This window comes from Tiliqua scincoides, chromosome 9, assembly GCF_035046505.1.
Source record: "Tiliqua scincoides isolate rTilSci1 chromosome 9, rTilSci1.hap2, whole genome shotgun sequence".
In the NCBI taxonomy this organism is placed as follows: Eukaryota; Metazoa; Chordata; class Lepidosauria; order Squamata; family Scincidae; genus Tiliqua; species Tiliqua scincoides.
The window spans coordinates 45241169-45256131 of record NC_089829.1 but is presented as its reverse complement, the minus strand read 5'-3'; the positions used below and the strand labels follow the sequence as shown (position 1 = coordinate 45256131).

General features: G+C 42.6%; 1 protein-coding gene across 2 annotated transcripts in view; it reads right to left on the bottom strand.

Annotated features, from left to right (window-relative positions):
• Positions 1-14963, bottom strand: part of RANBP10 (RAN binding protein 10) — a 49574-nt gene that overhangs the window by 18182 nt on the left and 16429 nt on the right. For both annotated transcript variants that reach the window (XM_066637078.1, XM_066637079.1), the window contains exons 4-5: positions 7678-7845; positions 2535-2557 (exon numbers count right to left, since the gene is read on the bottom strand). In XM_066637078.1, the coding sequence (XP_066493175.1) occupies positions 2535-2557; positions 7678-7845 (191 nt within the window). The remainder of the gene's footprint in view (positions 1-2534; positions 2558-7677; positions 7846-14963) is intronic.

Sequence of the window (14963 nt, the reverse complement as noted above, 5' to 3'; positions counted from 1 at the left end):
CACTGCTGATCAAGAGCTCTGCAGTTTCACATAATGATGGACCACTTCACAAATGAATTTTCTGCACTGGGAGTTAATCTCTATTTAAGAAAGTATGCTTGCTACAATGCATGTTGTGCAAGTTGGCTTAGTCTGGTTATTGAATGCAATCATTTCCACCACCTGAGTTCTCTTTTCACTATCCCTGAAAATAGCAACTAGGTCCCCACTCCCCAGTCTAGATCATTAGCATGCCCTGCTTCAAACATCTCTGGAGTTCCTGCAACATTGCAATGAATAGTTCAGTTTGGGTTGCATGTTTAAGTCGTAACTGCATACAATAGGAGAGTCAGAAACAGTACGTCAAAGGGTTGTAAAAGCAGAAAATAAAATTGCGGCAGGAATGCCAATATATACAGTTGAATAAAACATCTGCATAGCTATACGTTCTGGTTTGAACTCAGGAAGCTACAAAACATTAAAAAGTTAAATCTTATTACATGGAAAAATAAAACGCCAACTTCAAAGCATTCTCTTTGGTGCTATCCTTCACTTGGAAATGTTTAAAGTCAGTCATCAGGCGTTCTGTCTCTCCCTACTCTTTACACTGCATTTTGAAATAGGTTTTCATGGGCAAACCTATGATATCTACTCAGAAGTAACTTCAACTGAGCACTGAACTTACTCTCATGTAAATGTGCACAGAACTGCGGCCTCAGTCTGTTTACTTACCACTTCTGTCCCTAAGGGCTAGTTCTTCCATGACGTTTGACACTCTGATGTCAGAGTACAAGATATACGTGCCTTGTGTCAGACTTAAGTAAGAAAGTACTGGGCCCTTGTTCATGTGTATTTCAGAAGGAAAAACAGCAATTCACAAGCACATGCATTATTCATATCTGACAATACAGCTATGTACTGCATTTTGTATTCTGTCAGTGGCATTGCTGGGGGTGTGGACTGCACTAGATGATGCACTCAGAGGAGGGGGCAATATCACTAGTGGCCAAAATTATTTAAATCTTCGTATTTTCGAATAATACAGTCATATATCATTCTACGGGTATTTTAATGCAGAATGCAATAAACAAACTGCGTTGAAATATCTGTATTCTATCAAAAGTTGTAGCCAAATAACCACAAAAGGCAAACACAAATGTCTTATGTAACAAAAAGTGGATTTCTTTAACTCAAAACAGACCAATGAGACTGTTCTGAGAGCCAATGAGGTGTTGTTATGACCTAGAAAACACACACATAAGGTGTTATTATGAGTCAGCTCTCATTTCCATGTGTCAGAGCCAATACTAGAACTCGTAATCAGTTGTGTGAGTGCTACCAATTTGGCCACTGGCTTTTTGTTGGGTACTGATTCGTTGGGTGACCTGTTCTGCTCTATATTCAAATAAATATGATGGGGGTTACACCAACCCCAATTATGCTACTGCATTTAGGTTGTGCATATGATATTGTAATTTATTTTGGATAGTTGGATAGAGGAGCTCCATCATGGAGGTGACACAATGAGCTCTCACTCTGGGTGACACAAACACTGGTGGCAACTCTGTATTCTATATTTTGTAATCTACACTGGCACTAAAGTGCAAAGTGCAATAAGACAAGCTGCCCTCAGATTACCATCTGGGTGAGCTCTCTCAGAACACCCCAAATTGTTCAAGTGGTCTTGAATCTTTGCCTCATTCTGAAAAGGAAAATATTTGACTTTATTCACTGGGCTGTCTAAATTAAGTTAAGCTGCATTCCAGTTAGCAAGGAGCAAGGAACTGTCTGGATCTCACATGCAGTTTTAGTTCAGACAGTTCATTTCAAAGCCTGAGAATTCCCCTCCCCCCTTTTTAATTTTACTTAGTCAAACCACACTGCTTAGTAATCCACTAACTTGGAAGTTATTTTTGGTTTGCTTTAGGCAGCCAATGCAACTATGGGAAGGGGCAGAGAGTGCTTTCTTTGTTGTTGCTGTATTTTTTAAAAAAAGTCAGTCATCTCTCTGAAAACTACTGAATTGCAAAATATCAATTTTAAAATTTGTATGCAACCATTTCATTTTGCATACATGCCCAGTAAATACCAGGAAAGGTCTGATCATTACCAACACCCTGTCGGAAGCTACTTTCTCTCAGAAATGGCAGAATAAGCTGCCTTATACCGTGTCAGACCATTGGAATGTATTTACTGGGAACATGTGCCAGTGGTTCTCCAAGGTTTTAGACAGGAATTTTTCTCTGCCCTATCTGAAGTTGATGCCTTCTGCATGCAAAGCACTTACTCTTCCACTGAGCTAGGACCTTTCCTCTGGGAGAAGGACGCATCCCTACTGATAACTGCAGCCAGAACACCACACAAGCAGAACTGTCATCTTTCTCTGTGGCTGAGACTTGACCTATCACATGACTGTGTGTGATATGACTGCAACCACTTCAATCAGGCAGCCTAACACTAACCACTTCTAAATGACATGGCAAAGATGACATCAATACATCCCCCTCCCTTCAATTTGCATCTTTTGTTAGAATACTGAAAATAGTTGTACTTACAGGGAGGTCTGTAAAGGCTATACCTGTGGGGGGAAAAATATTAGAATTAAGACAACAGATTTTTCCCCATTTGCCTACAACTTTAAACTTATTACATATACCACAACATGTCAATAATTCTAGGGTGGGTTCCAGTAGAAGCAACCGTGCATTCCTACCTTCTGTGACGCTGCATCCATTAGAAAGACCCTCAAGCTAACTTGTAACTCAAGACTGACTTAAGAGTGTCATTCACTATCTTTTATCCAGGAGGGTTTATAAGCTGTCAATATATTTGGACAGACCCACATCTGACTCCCTATATATTTGTCCCATAACCATTAGCCATTTTAATACCATTTCCTAAAATTAAAGATTAAAGACACTTTCACATAATATTTCAAAAGACTTGCTATCTTAAGGAACATTTGTCAATGTGGAACAGCAGGATGTGTGTATGTTTCATGTCCAATTCCTTTTTGAGAAAGATGGAAACAGCTGATACCCTCACAACAGAACTGAAACGAAGTGAAACTGACAAGGTTGTTTTGACACGAAGGTACCATAGTTATGGTTCTGAAACCACCAGGTTTCAAGATGCAGCACAGTTTCTGCATTACAGAAGTGATACACAGCCCAACAGGATACTCTTGCAGCTTTCAACATTCGAAGAAAACAAGGCCACAGGAAAAAAAGTCATTAACCTTCGGCTGCTCAGGAGCACTGCAGATCTCATCAGCTTCAAAAGCTCACCTACAGAAATGCTTTTTATGCCCTTGCTGAAGCAACATCTGCAAAGAGTTTCTGTCCTGAAGGAAATTATCCTCTAACAGAATCACAGATCTGGTTTTTAGCAGAAGATAAGTGCTTTTGGGGAAAATTAAGTCTTTGGCGCCAACACAGAGCAGCGATTTTACTCCATGCAGGTAAGATCAGAGAAGACACTGAAAGGGAAAAAATGACAGAGCTCTGACTCAAAGTAGCAGTGCATTCTAGTGGGACTGCTGCTGCTGCTGTCTATTACCATTCCTAAAGCGCTATGCTTCACACTCAAACTCCTCCCAAGAAAACAAAGCTGTATAGTGCACTCTAAGGGTCAATTCCAAAGGCGTGGCAGCTGCTATGTCAAGGGGTGGAAAGAGGATGCCAATCCTTGCTCACAGCATCACTTACCGACACCCCGTGTTTTACTGGAATCCGTGGCAAGTTTCAATTGACAGATGTTATGGGGCCCTGACTAAGAGGGCTGTGGATCAATCATAGCAGCATCACAGACCCCAAGACTGCCACCTCATCACATTCAGTAAGAATCAGGCTTCATCAGACTAGGAATCCACAACCATAGTTAAAGATTTCATAATAGCGGTGCTGAGCATTACCACATGTAATTACCCTTGCTAATTGGGTAAGAGGCACTTTTTCAAGTGGGTGCTCCTCTTTTACTTAGCAGGGGGAGAGTAACTGGCCCTCCTCACTCCAGCAGTGTCTTTTCTAGTGGCTGTCTGCTGGTGTTGCATCTTTTTAGACTGTGAGCCCTTTTGGGACAGGGAGCCAGTAGTTGTTTGTTTGTTTTTCTCTGTAAACCGCTTTGTGAACTTTTGTGGAAAAGCAGTATATAAATACTGTTGTTAATAATAACAACAATAATAACAATAATAATAATGTAAGTCAGGATTTCACAAGTGTACCCTGTAGGAATGAAATCCTATAGCATAAGACTGTATAGCAAATAGGAGGTAAGATAGAGGTTACTGAATTCTGGATGTTGCTTACTATTTATAAGCCTCCAGCCTCCATTTGAAATTTCTTGCCACCTAAAAGTTTACCCATACAGAAGCAAACCAATTATAGTATCTGACTGTGCTACAAATACTTTTTTCTTCCTAAAATCACAAGCCATATTTTGACACAGAAATACTTTTTTAAATAGTATTTTGGGCGTGCCTCCTGACACATCAGAAGTTGCATGGGAGAAAACAGTCAGTCAACTGGGTCCAGGAATTCAGGGTAGTTGTTTGAGCATCTGCTAAAATATCATAATTCTCTTGACAGGCTAGGCTCTACAGAAGAGATTTCCTGCATTGTGGGGAGAAGAATGGCATGCAGGGTCATGCCACAGATCAGATAGGAAGACTCAAAACTTTGATCCTGAAATTTGCAGGCACTTGCCAGGGCCCTCAAAATTCATCAGTTTCTCATGTGGTTAAATTCTATCAGAGCTCTTTTTCTAACAAAGACCTTCTGTGGGATCTAGTCAGACAGCTCCGCAAAAGCCCTTCCATTTGTAGGTTTTGAAATGTCATCTTGGTGCCTTCAGCAACCAGACAGGGTAGGTCCTGGCGGCATTTGAGACCCTTTCCTGAAGAACCTCATCGGAGCAGTGATTTATAGTAAGGCAACACCTGCGGTTTAGAAACTGTATCGTTTCATGACAAGCTAGAAGGCAATCAGGACCACTGTCATGGTGTGTGCAAAATACACTTCTTGCAGACCCATCTCTGACCCTCCCTTCTCACTTGGAGATTTTTCTGTTGTCCAAGCAATTTTAGGGGATTCACTGTTTGCTCTCTCTCTTTAAGTAATATCATTTTTTTTCCCTAGACAGTATACCTGAGCATGCAAAAAAAAAAAAATCAACAGAAGTGTCAGACAGACTGCCAGTACGTGGTGAGCCCAGGACTGAAGAACTGTTAATCAGACCTGTAACTGCTTGATCAGACAAAATCAGCTCTCACTAAACACGCCTACAAAGTGCAGATCCAGAACGCAAGCACCAGTATGAATGCCAGTATGCAGACATATTGCCTCATCCTATCAGCGGGATTTTTTCCTCCTGACCCTCATACATCAGCCCGGGCCCAGCTGCACCAGGCCAAGAATATACCAACAATGTTCAAATACCAGAAGGTTGTTTGCCCTACTTCTTCCTTCCTGCCAGAACTACTCTCTATGCACTTAACCCTAATTGGGGTTTTGCACGAGAGGCTGCCTGTCTCTGGTGACACAGTTGTTCTACAGGCATTTAGAAAGCTGTCACTAAAACAGGAGCATCTCAGGACAGGCTGCTTCTAGTTTTAGCCAGGCACAGCAGTTCTGACATGTACAGGCCAGCAACACTGCAGGCTGCAAAGGGTGAACACTGTATAGGGAGAAGTGTAACAAAATGTAGGATGAAGGCAACTGCAAAACAGCATTCAACAGCCAAAAATAAGCCACTTGGGTGTTCTGAATGCACATTACTCTCAAGCCCAAGATGCTCATTTAGGAATAGGTTTGGTCTCTGCACCAACATCCTTGCCCCTCCACAGTAAGAAGGAAACAGAATCATTGAAGAATCCTTCAATAAAGAAAAAAGCTTCACAACTCCTGTTACAGGAGTTTACACCTGAACCTAAGAAGAGTCCTGAACCAGCAGTGATGCTGAATGGGCCAATGCCTGCTTTTCCACGGTGGCCAGCCAGCAGTTTATAGAAAGCCTACATGCAAAGTAACATGAAGGCCTTTGGCTGCCCCAACCAGCATTCAGAAGCATACTCCATCCAAACCTGGAGGCTGTTTGTAGCTCCCACTGTCACTAGCTGCCCATTAACCTATCCACTACAAAGCTACCCAGTTCACTTCTAAAGCTGCCCAATCTACCAGTCACCACCACATCTTGTAGCAGTAAATTCCATATCTTAATTACACATTGTATAAAACTGTCCTTTCCTGTCTGTCCTGAATCGATTTCACTGAGTGACTGGGAGTTTTGATACAAGAGGGGAAAAAAGTTCTCTCTCCACACCACACATAATTTTATTAATACACACACATCCCGCATCATATATTTTTCAAAACCAAAAAGCTCCAAATGTGTTAGCCTATCTTAACTGCACTCAGAAGCAGCTAAATGCTAAAATACACACTCGCTGGAAATAAAACCTAAATGGGTGAACATTATTCACACATCTCAAGCCAAAATTGTATAGGGCAGTATCTGGGTAGGGTTTGTTGAACTAGGAACAGCACAGGACCAGCCAATGCTACATGACATGACCAACATCTCAGTTCTTCAACTGGAGCTATATTTGTTACAGAAGTTCCTTCATCTGGAAGCATGGATCACGAGAAAAATCTGACGCATTCAACATGAAGCTCAGAAACAAAGCAGAAACGATGACTGGATTTTTAGAGTATAGGATGAGGACCTACTGTGCTCTATGCAGCTCCTTGACTTTTGGCAAGTCTTCAGCACAGACTAAAAATGTCAACAGAATACAGAACAAGTGGACATGTACAGACATTATCCCAATCAAGCAGAAAAGCCCAGATTCTGTGCAAATGAGCTTTGCACTTTGGGGCCACAGTCTATGCCCACTCCTGTAACAGGGCTTGGTACAGCCTGAATTACTAGATGTTAAGAAGTGCCTTTTCAAGGAAAAGCACAATATTTGAGTTCCATCTGTTCACAAAACCTCCCCAAAGCAGTCCAAAAATCTGGGATTTCCAGAGGCTCTCATGACATTCTGTCAGCAGAAAGGGCATCCGCCAAGTAGCTTCACCAGCATTTAATGTAGGAAAGGAATAGTCTGCCACTCTTTTTAATGTGGATCTGTTCTCAGGCACTACGCTTGGGCTAGCCGCTAAATTTAAGAATCCCTAGTATAAATATTTATCAGGAATCTTTTCTCTCCCCTCCCCTCCCTATCACAGCAGTTTGTTTCTCTCCAACAAAGAACTCTCAGGACTGCTTGATGATCTTGTGTACATACTCAAGCAACCTAACAGCTAGAGCTCTTGCTCCTGATTATAAGAATAAGAAATGGGAGCATGCCCCTCACAGCCATTCAGTTCCTTCCTAGAAAACTATGGAGTAGATCCTATTCCAGGGCAGGCAGAATGATCTTGTGTAAGCTGTTGGTTGCAATGGGCCCAGAGACAGAGTTCTTGCAAAGTGGGTAAGAAATAGCAGTGAATGATAGAGGCTAAAGTAGATTCATTAAAAGCACTAGTTGCAACCTTCCAGTATTAGCACCAGTAATTAAGCCATTTTATCCCTGTTAGTATTTATTTCTCCCTAAATTCCTTAATCTCAACTGCAAGTTACAGCTTGAACTGGAAAGAGTGAACACAGCTGTTCAGCTGGCAATTAGGAAACAAATATGTCAAATGTCTGTTTGCCTACCTAAGCTGTGCCCATTCTTTGTGTAGAAGCAGGTATTGTTGATGAGGTTCACACAGCAGCCAATCACATCTCCAGTGGTGAATGTGGGCCCGTAGGGTTGGCCTGTCCCCGAAGAGCAAAAGGAGTGTCCATCATCACCATGGTAGCCATAGGAATGCTTATCCCAACCTAGAAAAGAAAAGATCAGAAGGCAAATTTAAACAACTGGGCTGACAACAAAGGGATGCACAAACAGGAAATAGCAGTAAGTTGCACCACACATCACAAGGTACAGTGACACATCCTCATACAAAGCAAGAAGTAAACAGGTAGAGTTGTAGTTAACATTTCTTAGAGTGTTATTGGGAAGAGAAGGGTAGCTGAAAGACAGGGCAGTGACAGAGTGCTTAAACAAGTGCTAGATTACAGGCTAGAAAGTGTCTGGAGAAGTTATTTACTAAAGATTTGACTAGAAAACACACACACAAGAGTTTCAATTTTTAATATTCTGGAGGGAAGAAGGTAATCAGCTTCAGGGTAAAGTCATATACTGTCTTTCCAAATACTGCTCTACAAAGGTACATGATTAAAATTCAAGATTTACACCCAATTATTGAAGGTTTCCTATGGTTGCAAACTGGCCCTTAGTAAGCTAATATTGAGGCCAAACAAATGCCAGTTGTTGTAGGTTTGTTTGTTTTAAACCAGGAGATGTGTTTGATCATAGCTACCATTATAAGTGAGAAACTATGGAATTTTAGTAAAAATTGTTTACTGGAGTACAACTAATAGGAATGTTATTTGGGGTCTGTAATAATGTCCAACATTCCTATAAGGGTGTCACAGAACTTAGATCTGTGAACTTCATAAGATCTTGCAGCATGCACTTCCAAATGGTTCCCCTTTTCCTCTTCCCCCACTGAGCTGTTGGCCTTGGTACAATTCCCCTTCCTCACATCCCCAGAGCATTTTCTTTCTGGTAGCAAAGCATGTTAAGTACTGAAGGAGAGTGGCGCGGGAGCACAGGCTGTGCCTGCAAGATAAGAGCATCCTGGCAGCATCAGAAAACGTCCTCAAATGACCCAGTCTTAGGCAAGTGTCCCCAATTCTGCTGGTGGTCATAACAGCCCAGGAGTGCAAGGCAGCAGCAGCAACAACATCCTATGTAGGCTTGAAGGCACTCTTGCTGAATCACAGTGGCTTGGAGGTGGGGGAGCAAGTCTGTTTTGAGACTAGCATCACCTACAATGGCTATCATTTTTCTCTCTCCTGCTATCACTATAATCACTATATTTTAACTCATGGCTTAACACACTGTGGTCCAGAAATGACACACAAAGAGTGTGAAGTCCATGCAACAGCAAGACACTCAGTACACTGCAACTGAAGCTCCACATAAACAAGGGGAAGAAGAGGAAAATAGAGTGGAGGGGGTGGGGGGGTCAGTTGAGCTTCAGATGACTCCCAATTGAATTCATCCTTTCACATGTTTCCTTCCTGGAAAATTCCCCTCACCCACACCATCTTTCGAAATGCAGCCTGCTTTCTTCTGCACCTGACTACAGAAAAAATGCCATGCACTTAAGTAAACTCTACAGACCCAAAAGTCAAGGAGCAGAGTCAAACATCCAAAAGATGCCATTTTTTACTGGCATGGAGGGAACAAGTGCCAATATAGTGCAGACAAAATCAAACACCACATCCTACATAAAAAGCAATCCTTGCAGATGAATATCAAAGCGCGTCAGCAGCCCCTCCATACATATAAGCTCATCAGGAATTAATCATCCATCTCCTCAAACATATTTAGGATGATCGAATGAAGTAACAAGTGGTGTTACAAACAAACAGTGTGACGAACCAGTATCATCAGGGCACCATAGCCATGACTGCAAATGGAAAGACTGGGAAATTCTGGCTGCTCAGTGTCACTAGAACTCTTCTTTTAGACCAGGGCCCTTCAGGCTGCGGACCATAGGTCAGATCCTGAGCCCTTCCAAAGCCCACCCCATGTGAACAGCATGGTTATGGTTATGGTCGTGGGGGAGCCTCTGCAAAGTGCCTCCATGCATCCCCATTCCTCATCGTGTTTAGCTGGATTCCTATGCCCCAGCAGCCTTTGCGCCTTGATTTCTGGGCAGAAGCAGCTAGACACGGCGACGAATGGGAGCTCACAGAGGCACTCTCCAGAGGCTCCCTGGAAAAATGGTAGATGTTGTTCGCTCTGGGGAAGCCTTTGCCAGGCTCCAGAATGGAGACCGCTGCTTTAGACTGACTGCTTTAATGTGGTGGCTAAGAGTCTAAGCCAGGGGTCTCCAAACCCCAGCCCGGGGACCAGATGCAGCCCGCAGCAAGTCTCTTTCTGGGCCGTGGCCAACCTCTTGTCCCCTGAAAGCCTCTGGCCCACTCAACTGAACATGACCAGAACCGTGCTCTGATTGTGTCTGGAGGGTGTTCTGAGGGCCAAAGAGGTTGAATGAAAGAGTCCACTGATTCCTTTATTCACTCATCTAAGTTCTATCTCTAATTTATTTATTTAAATTTTACACTTAAATTGTTCTTCTGGCCCTCCACTGCATGCCAGATATTTGATGCGGCCCTCTGGCCAAAAAGTTTGGAGTCCCCTGGTCTAAGCTATGAATCAGGAAGTTCCTAATTCAAATATCACCTCTACCATGAATTCCCTAGCTGGCCTTGGGCAAGCCAATGCCTTTCAGCCTCATTCACTAGCTATAATGGTGATGATGATGCACGATGCGTTATCCATACACCTTGTAAGGCAAGCAGCAAGACAATAAAGGTGCTCTGAACACTCATTAGTGCTATTCAGAGGCAGGATTATTACTATTCCTGGCCTGGGTGGAAATCTGCAGGTAGGGCTGGGAAAGACCCATGTGAGAAACCCTGGAAACCACTAGTCAGTATAGGTAATCTGAAGCTAAATGGACCCATGGCCATGACTCAGTAGAAAGCAGCTACATATGATGTATGACTACAGCATGACCATCAGATTTCAACCCAAGGCAAGCAGAAGCATCGAAATGTAGCCAGTGAGCACATGTAATTTCCCATTCAATTGTGCTCAAGTTATTGGGAGCAGGCTACAGGTTTATACGCATGCTGTGTCGGCCCTTTCCCACTTCACAAATTCCACCCATTGTTTGTTTGTTTGTTCGATTTTTGCCCCACCTTTCTCCCTGAACAGCACCCAAGGCAGTTAACAACCAAATAAAAGACATAAAAGATAATACATAAAACTATAAAAGACACTATAAACCATAAAATACACATTAAAAGCCAGCAGCAGTATATAAAGCCAGCTATCAAAACATTATATCAATTTCTAAAAAGCATGAGCCGGTGCAGACATCATACCCTCTACAGCAGTGATTTTCAACCAGTGTGCTGGGGTACACTGGTGTGCTGCAAATGATTTGCAGGTGTGTTGTAGGAGTTTGAGTAATTTATTAGTAGGGACATTGGGGATAAGAGCTCCCCACTGGCAGTGCGGTCAAATATGAAATATATTGTCAAATATAAAAAAGCTGATGGTGTACCTTGACAATGCTAATGCCTTGTAAGGGCGCCATGAGACGAAAAAGGTTTGAAATTGCTGCTCTACAGGGTGCCAAGGTTTTCCTAAATAAAAAAAGTCTTTAGATCTCACTGGAAGGTTAATAATGAAGGAGCTGTTCTCAGCTTGGAGGAGAGAGAATTCCATAATGCAGGTGCCACCACCGAGAAGGCCCTGTTTCTGGCCACCATCTCCCAATCTCTCTTAATGGTGGCACAACCAAAAGGGCCCTCTCAGATGACTGGACTGTGTGGGAAAAGGCAGTCTCTCAAATATGCTGGCCCCAAGCTGTAAAAGGCTTTAAAGGTCAAAACCAGCATCTTAAATTGGGCCTGGAAACATCCCTGTTTCTCCCAACGGTCTTGCTGACAGCATCCACCATAACTAGAGCTTGCAAACAAGCTTCACATTTTTTGTTTCACTTATGTTTAAAGTGGTGCCAGGGGGTGGGGAGCACATGGCCCTGTAGCCCACTCCTGATCTCCCAATCAGATCCAATTGAGGCAGGTGAATTACATTTGCACTAGGCTGCAGCCCTGCAGGAAAGCAGAGAAAGTCACGAGTGTTTTTTGAAAGCGTGAGGAGCCAGTGCTAGATTATTAGCATCCCTGGCTACCAGGGGATGACACCAACATGCTGCAAGGTCTTTCCGTCTCACTGAAAGCAAAGTTTGATTGGGATGCATGGCTGGCATTCAACCACATGAATGCCTTCAGCACTGTTTGGATCTATTTGCCAACAAGAGCCAGGAGTAAACACCTGCACCTCATAGAAAAGCTTAAAGGGTCCTCTATGAAAGCCCACCTTTCAGCTGTTGGAAAGGTTTCTTTGTTTTAACAGAAGGATCTTGTAGTCACAGAACTAGCTCTTGTGCAGCTTCCACAAGATTTATGTTCAGCCACATGCTAAGCACACCTCTCTCTCTCTCTCTCTCTCTCTCTCTCTCTCTCTCTCTCTCTCTCTCTCTATGTAAAAAACAGATTCCAGTCAAGGAGGTATTGAAGAATCAAGTTACACAACCCACAGACAACTCATCATGAACTAAATATATTCTGCTGTTCCACAGGTGATCACTGACTGGCAGAGCAACAGGATCCCACCCCAAGAGGAAAGCTATCAAAATAACCCATAACATCTTCAAAACAAAGAGCCAAAAACATGAGACTATTTGCCCCGTTGCCAGGGCAACAGCCTGCTCCAGGTTTTTCTCTAAGAAGTGAAATTCAAGCTGCTTAGTTCCAGATGAATTTATTTGTGGTTAAATGTATATAACATAGAGTGTGGAATTTGGCACACGCTATGGTGATCTTAATAGAGTTTGCTGCTATTCCCTAGCAAGCGTCAAAGAGGCTGCCATGCTGGGGTTGTTGGTTGAAGAGAATGTTTCCTTCCTGACATGTGCAAAATGACCTTTCAATAGCACTTTAGAATCCCAGGATGGTAGGAATCAGCTTCAGAATATATATACACACACACACACACCATGCCAAGACACATGACAACATGAACTGCATCTATCCTTTGAGCACTTGTTAAATCTATCAGGCTATCTCAACTGCTTATCAACACCTTTATCTAGAATGACTCAAGAAAAGGCCAAACTCCTCCACCTGAAAGCCACTTCTTCCTCACTAATTCAGAGTCAAACAGAAACCAAGTGACCTACTTCATCCCCACCGCCACAAACATGCAATCATCTAATTTAAGAATGATGAACAACATCTGACGTTTGCAACAATAGTTTCTGGAACATACACCCATATGACAACCCAGCAGTGGAATCCCCAGTATTTTCCAGAACTTCTAGTCACCACACCCTTGGGGAAGCGATCTTGAATCACCCGCCCACTCGTGCCTTCTGGATCTTTAGCTGCGACAATTTTTCATGCCAAGGTAAGAAACAAAGGAAGGAGGCAACAGAATTAGATAAATGAACCTGAGCTATAGTAAATCTCTGAAGGCATAAACCGAGCAGTCAGCCAGGCACACTTGCACAATCTCACTCACAATAGGTACCATGGCTGCTTCACATCAGTAATCAAGGTGGCTAAAATAGGAGTGCAGCGTTCCTCAACCAGTGGGTTTCGGTTTCAGCAGGGAAGGAAATGGACACACTAAGATAGCACAAGGATTCCAAAGAGGCGGCTCCAGATTCCAGCCTTTACAACTACCATTCCTAGAGGCATGGGAGATCTGAAATTCTGCTGTCACAAAAATTCACCAGCTGAAGATATTTATAATGTTTTAGCAGAGTGCTTACAAAACTTTTTCGCATCGAGACCACTTTTTAAAATTGCAATCACAACCCACATAACTTTACTTAGACAAAAAGGGTGATAGGGAAATAAATATTTTTATTTATTAATAATTAATAATAATCAGGGTCCTGTGCTTCCGAGGCTGCTAGAGACCTTATATATTATGGGTGTGTAGACATTTGCTAGATTTTCCAGAGGAACAGAGTTCAAGGACTGTTCCCTCAAAGCCTCTTTACAGTCACTCCAAGGTACCCAGAAGGCTGAGTTGAAGAGCAAGATGTGCTATTAGGGACTTCCAGGTCAAACAAAAGGCTGAAACTGGGTTTACAGATGATCTACAGCATGCCAATTACAAAAGAAAATAGCAAAATGTGACATTTTCATTTTTGGATATGAAGATAACCTCATACCACAGGGTAGCGTTCCAGACACAAAAGCGATCTTTCCATCCAGACTGCCTGCTGCTTCAATTTTCTTCTGCAAACTGGGCAAGGATGCTTGCAAAGATTATAAACAATTTCAGAAACTTTTCGCGACCCACCAAAAACTGGCTTCCAACCCACAGTTTGGGAAACACTGTTTTATTGTTTTATACACCATACTTTTCTTCCATCACTGCACCATCCCAGGCAGTGTCCAATCCAGTGAAATCTCTGATCTCCCCCTTTTTAAAAAATCTTTTTAACTCTCCTCTCACCCAAGACAGCTCCTCAGGTCTTCAGGTGAACTCTTCAGGTCACAATCCTGAAAGGGCTACTGAGTTATTTTGGAGTAGCGGCCATGTGGCTTTTGTCATCATTTACCTTCCCCCCCCTGCCCCCAAGTGAACAAAGGACTTGGCTCTGAGTGAATTCACTGGATTGTGAAGCTCAACTGATTCCACAGGGTGAACCTTCAAGGAGCCAGGTGGTGCCAAATCAGTCTAACAAGTTAATTTAGGTAACACCCAGATGCTATAAAAGCAAAATAAAACACAATTGGGTTATTCATTTGACTTAGCCTCTCAACTGGACCAATTAATGCCTAAGGTTGCTCACCTCTACCTGCCCCCCTGTCTGGTATGGGATGTAGGAACCAATCTCCTGGATTGGGTTAAGCATCTGGTGTAGGGAAACTGTCCAGAAAGGCACATTAGATTTATAACACTGGCCAAACAAAAACAAATTGTTCTGGTGCTTTGGAAGTTAGACCTATTTTTGGGTATACAGGACTCTGATTAAAAAATGGTATCTTTTTTGCTCTATAGCTCTGGTTTAGGAGACACAGCATACCCACTTAGATGCTGATGTGTGGACAACAGCTGAATCAGCATATAAGGTGACTATGCCATATAATCAGCATATAAGGTAACTAGAGTGGACAGAGTAAAACTGATGACATTTTTGGAATCAGCACCCCAAATATATCTAACAACAGGTCTAACTTTTAAGGCACCAAAATGTGTGTTTTACTTTTGGCTTGTCTTTTAACCTCCT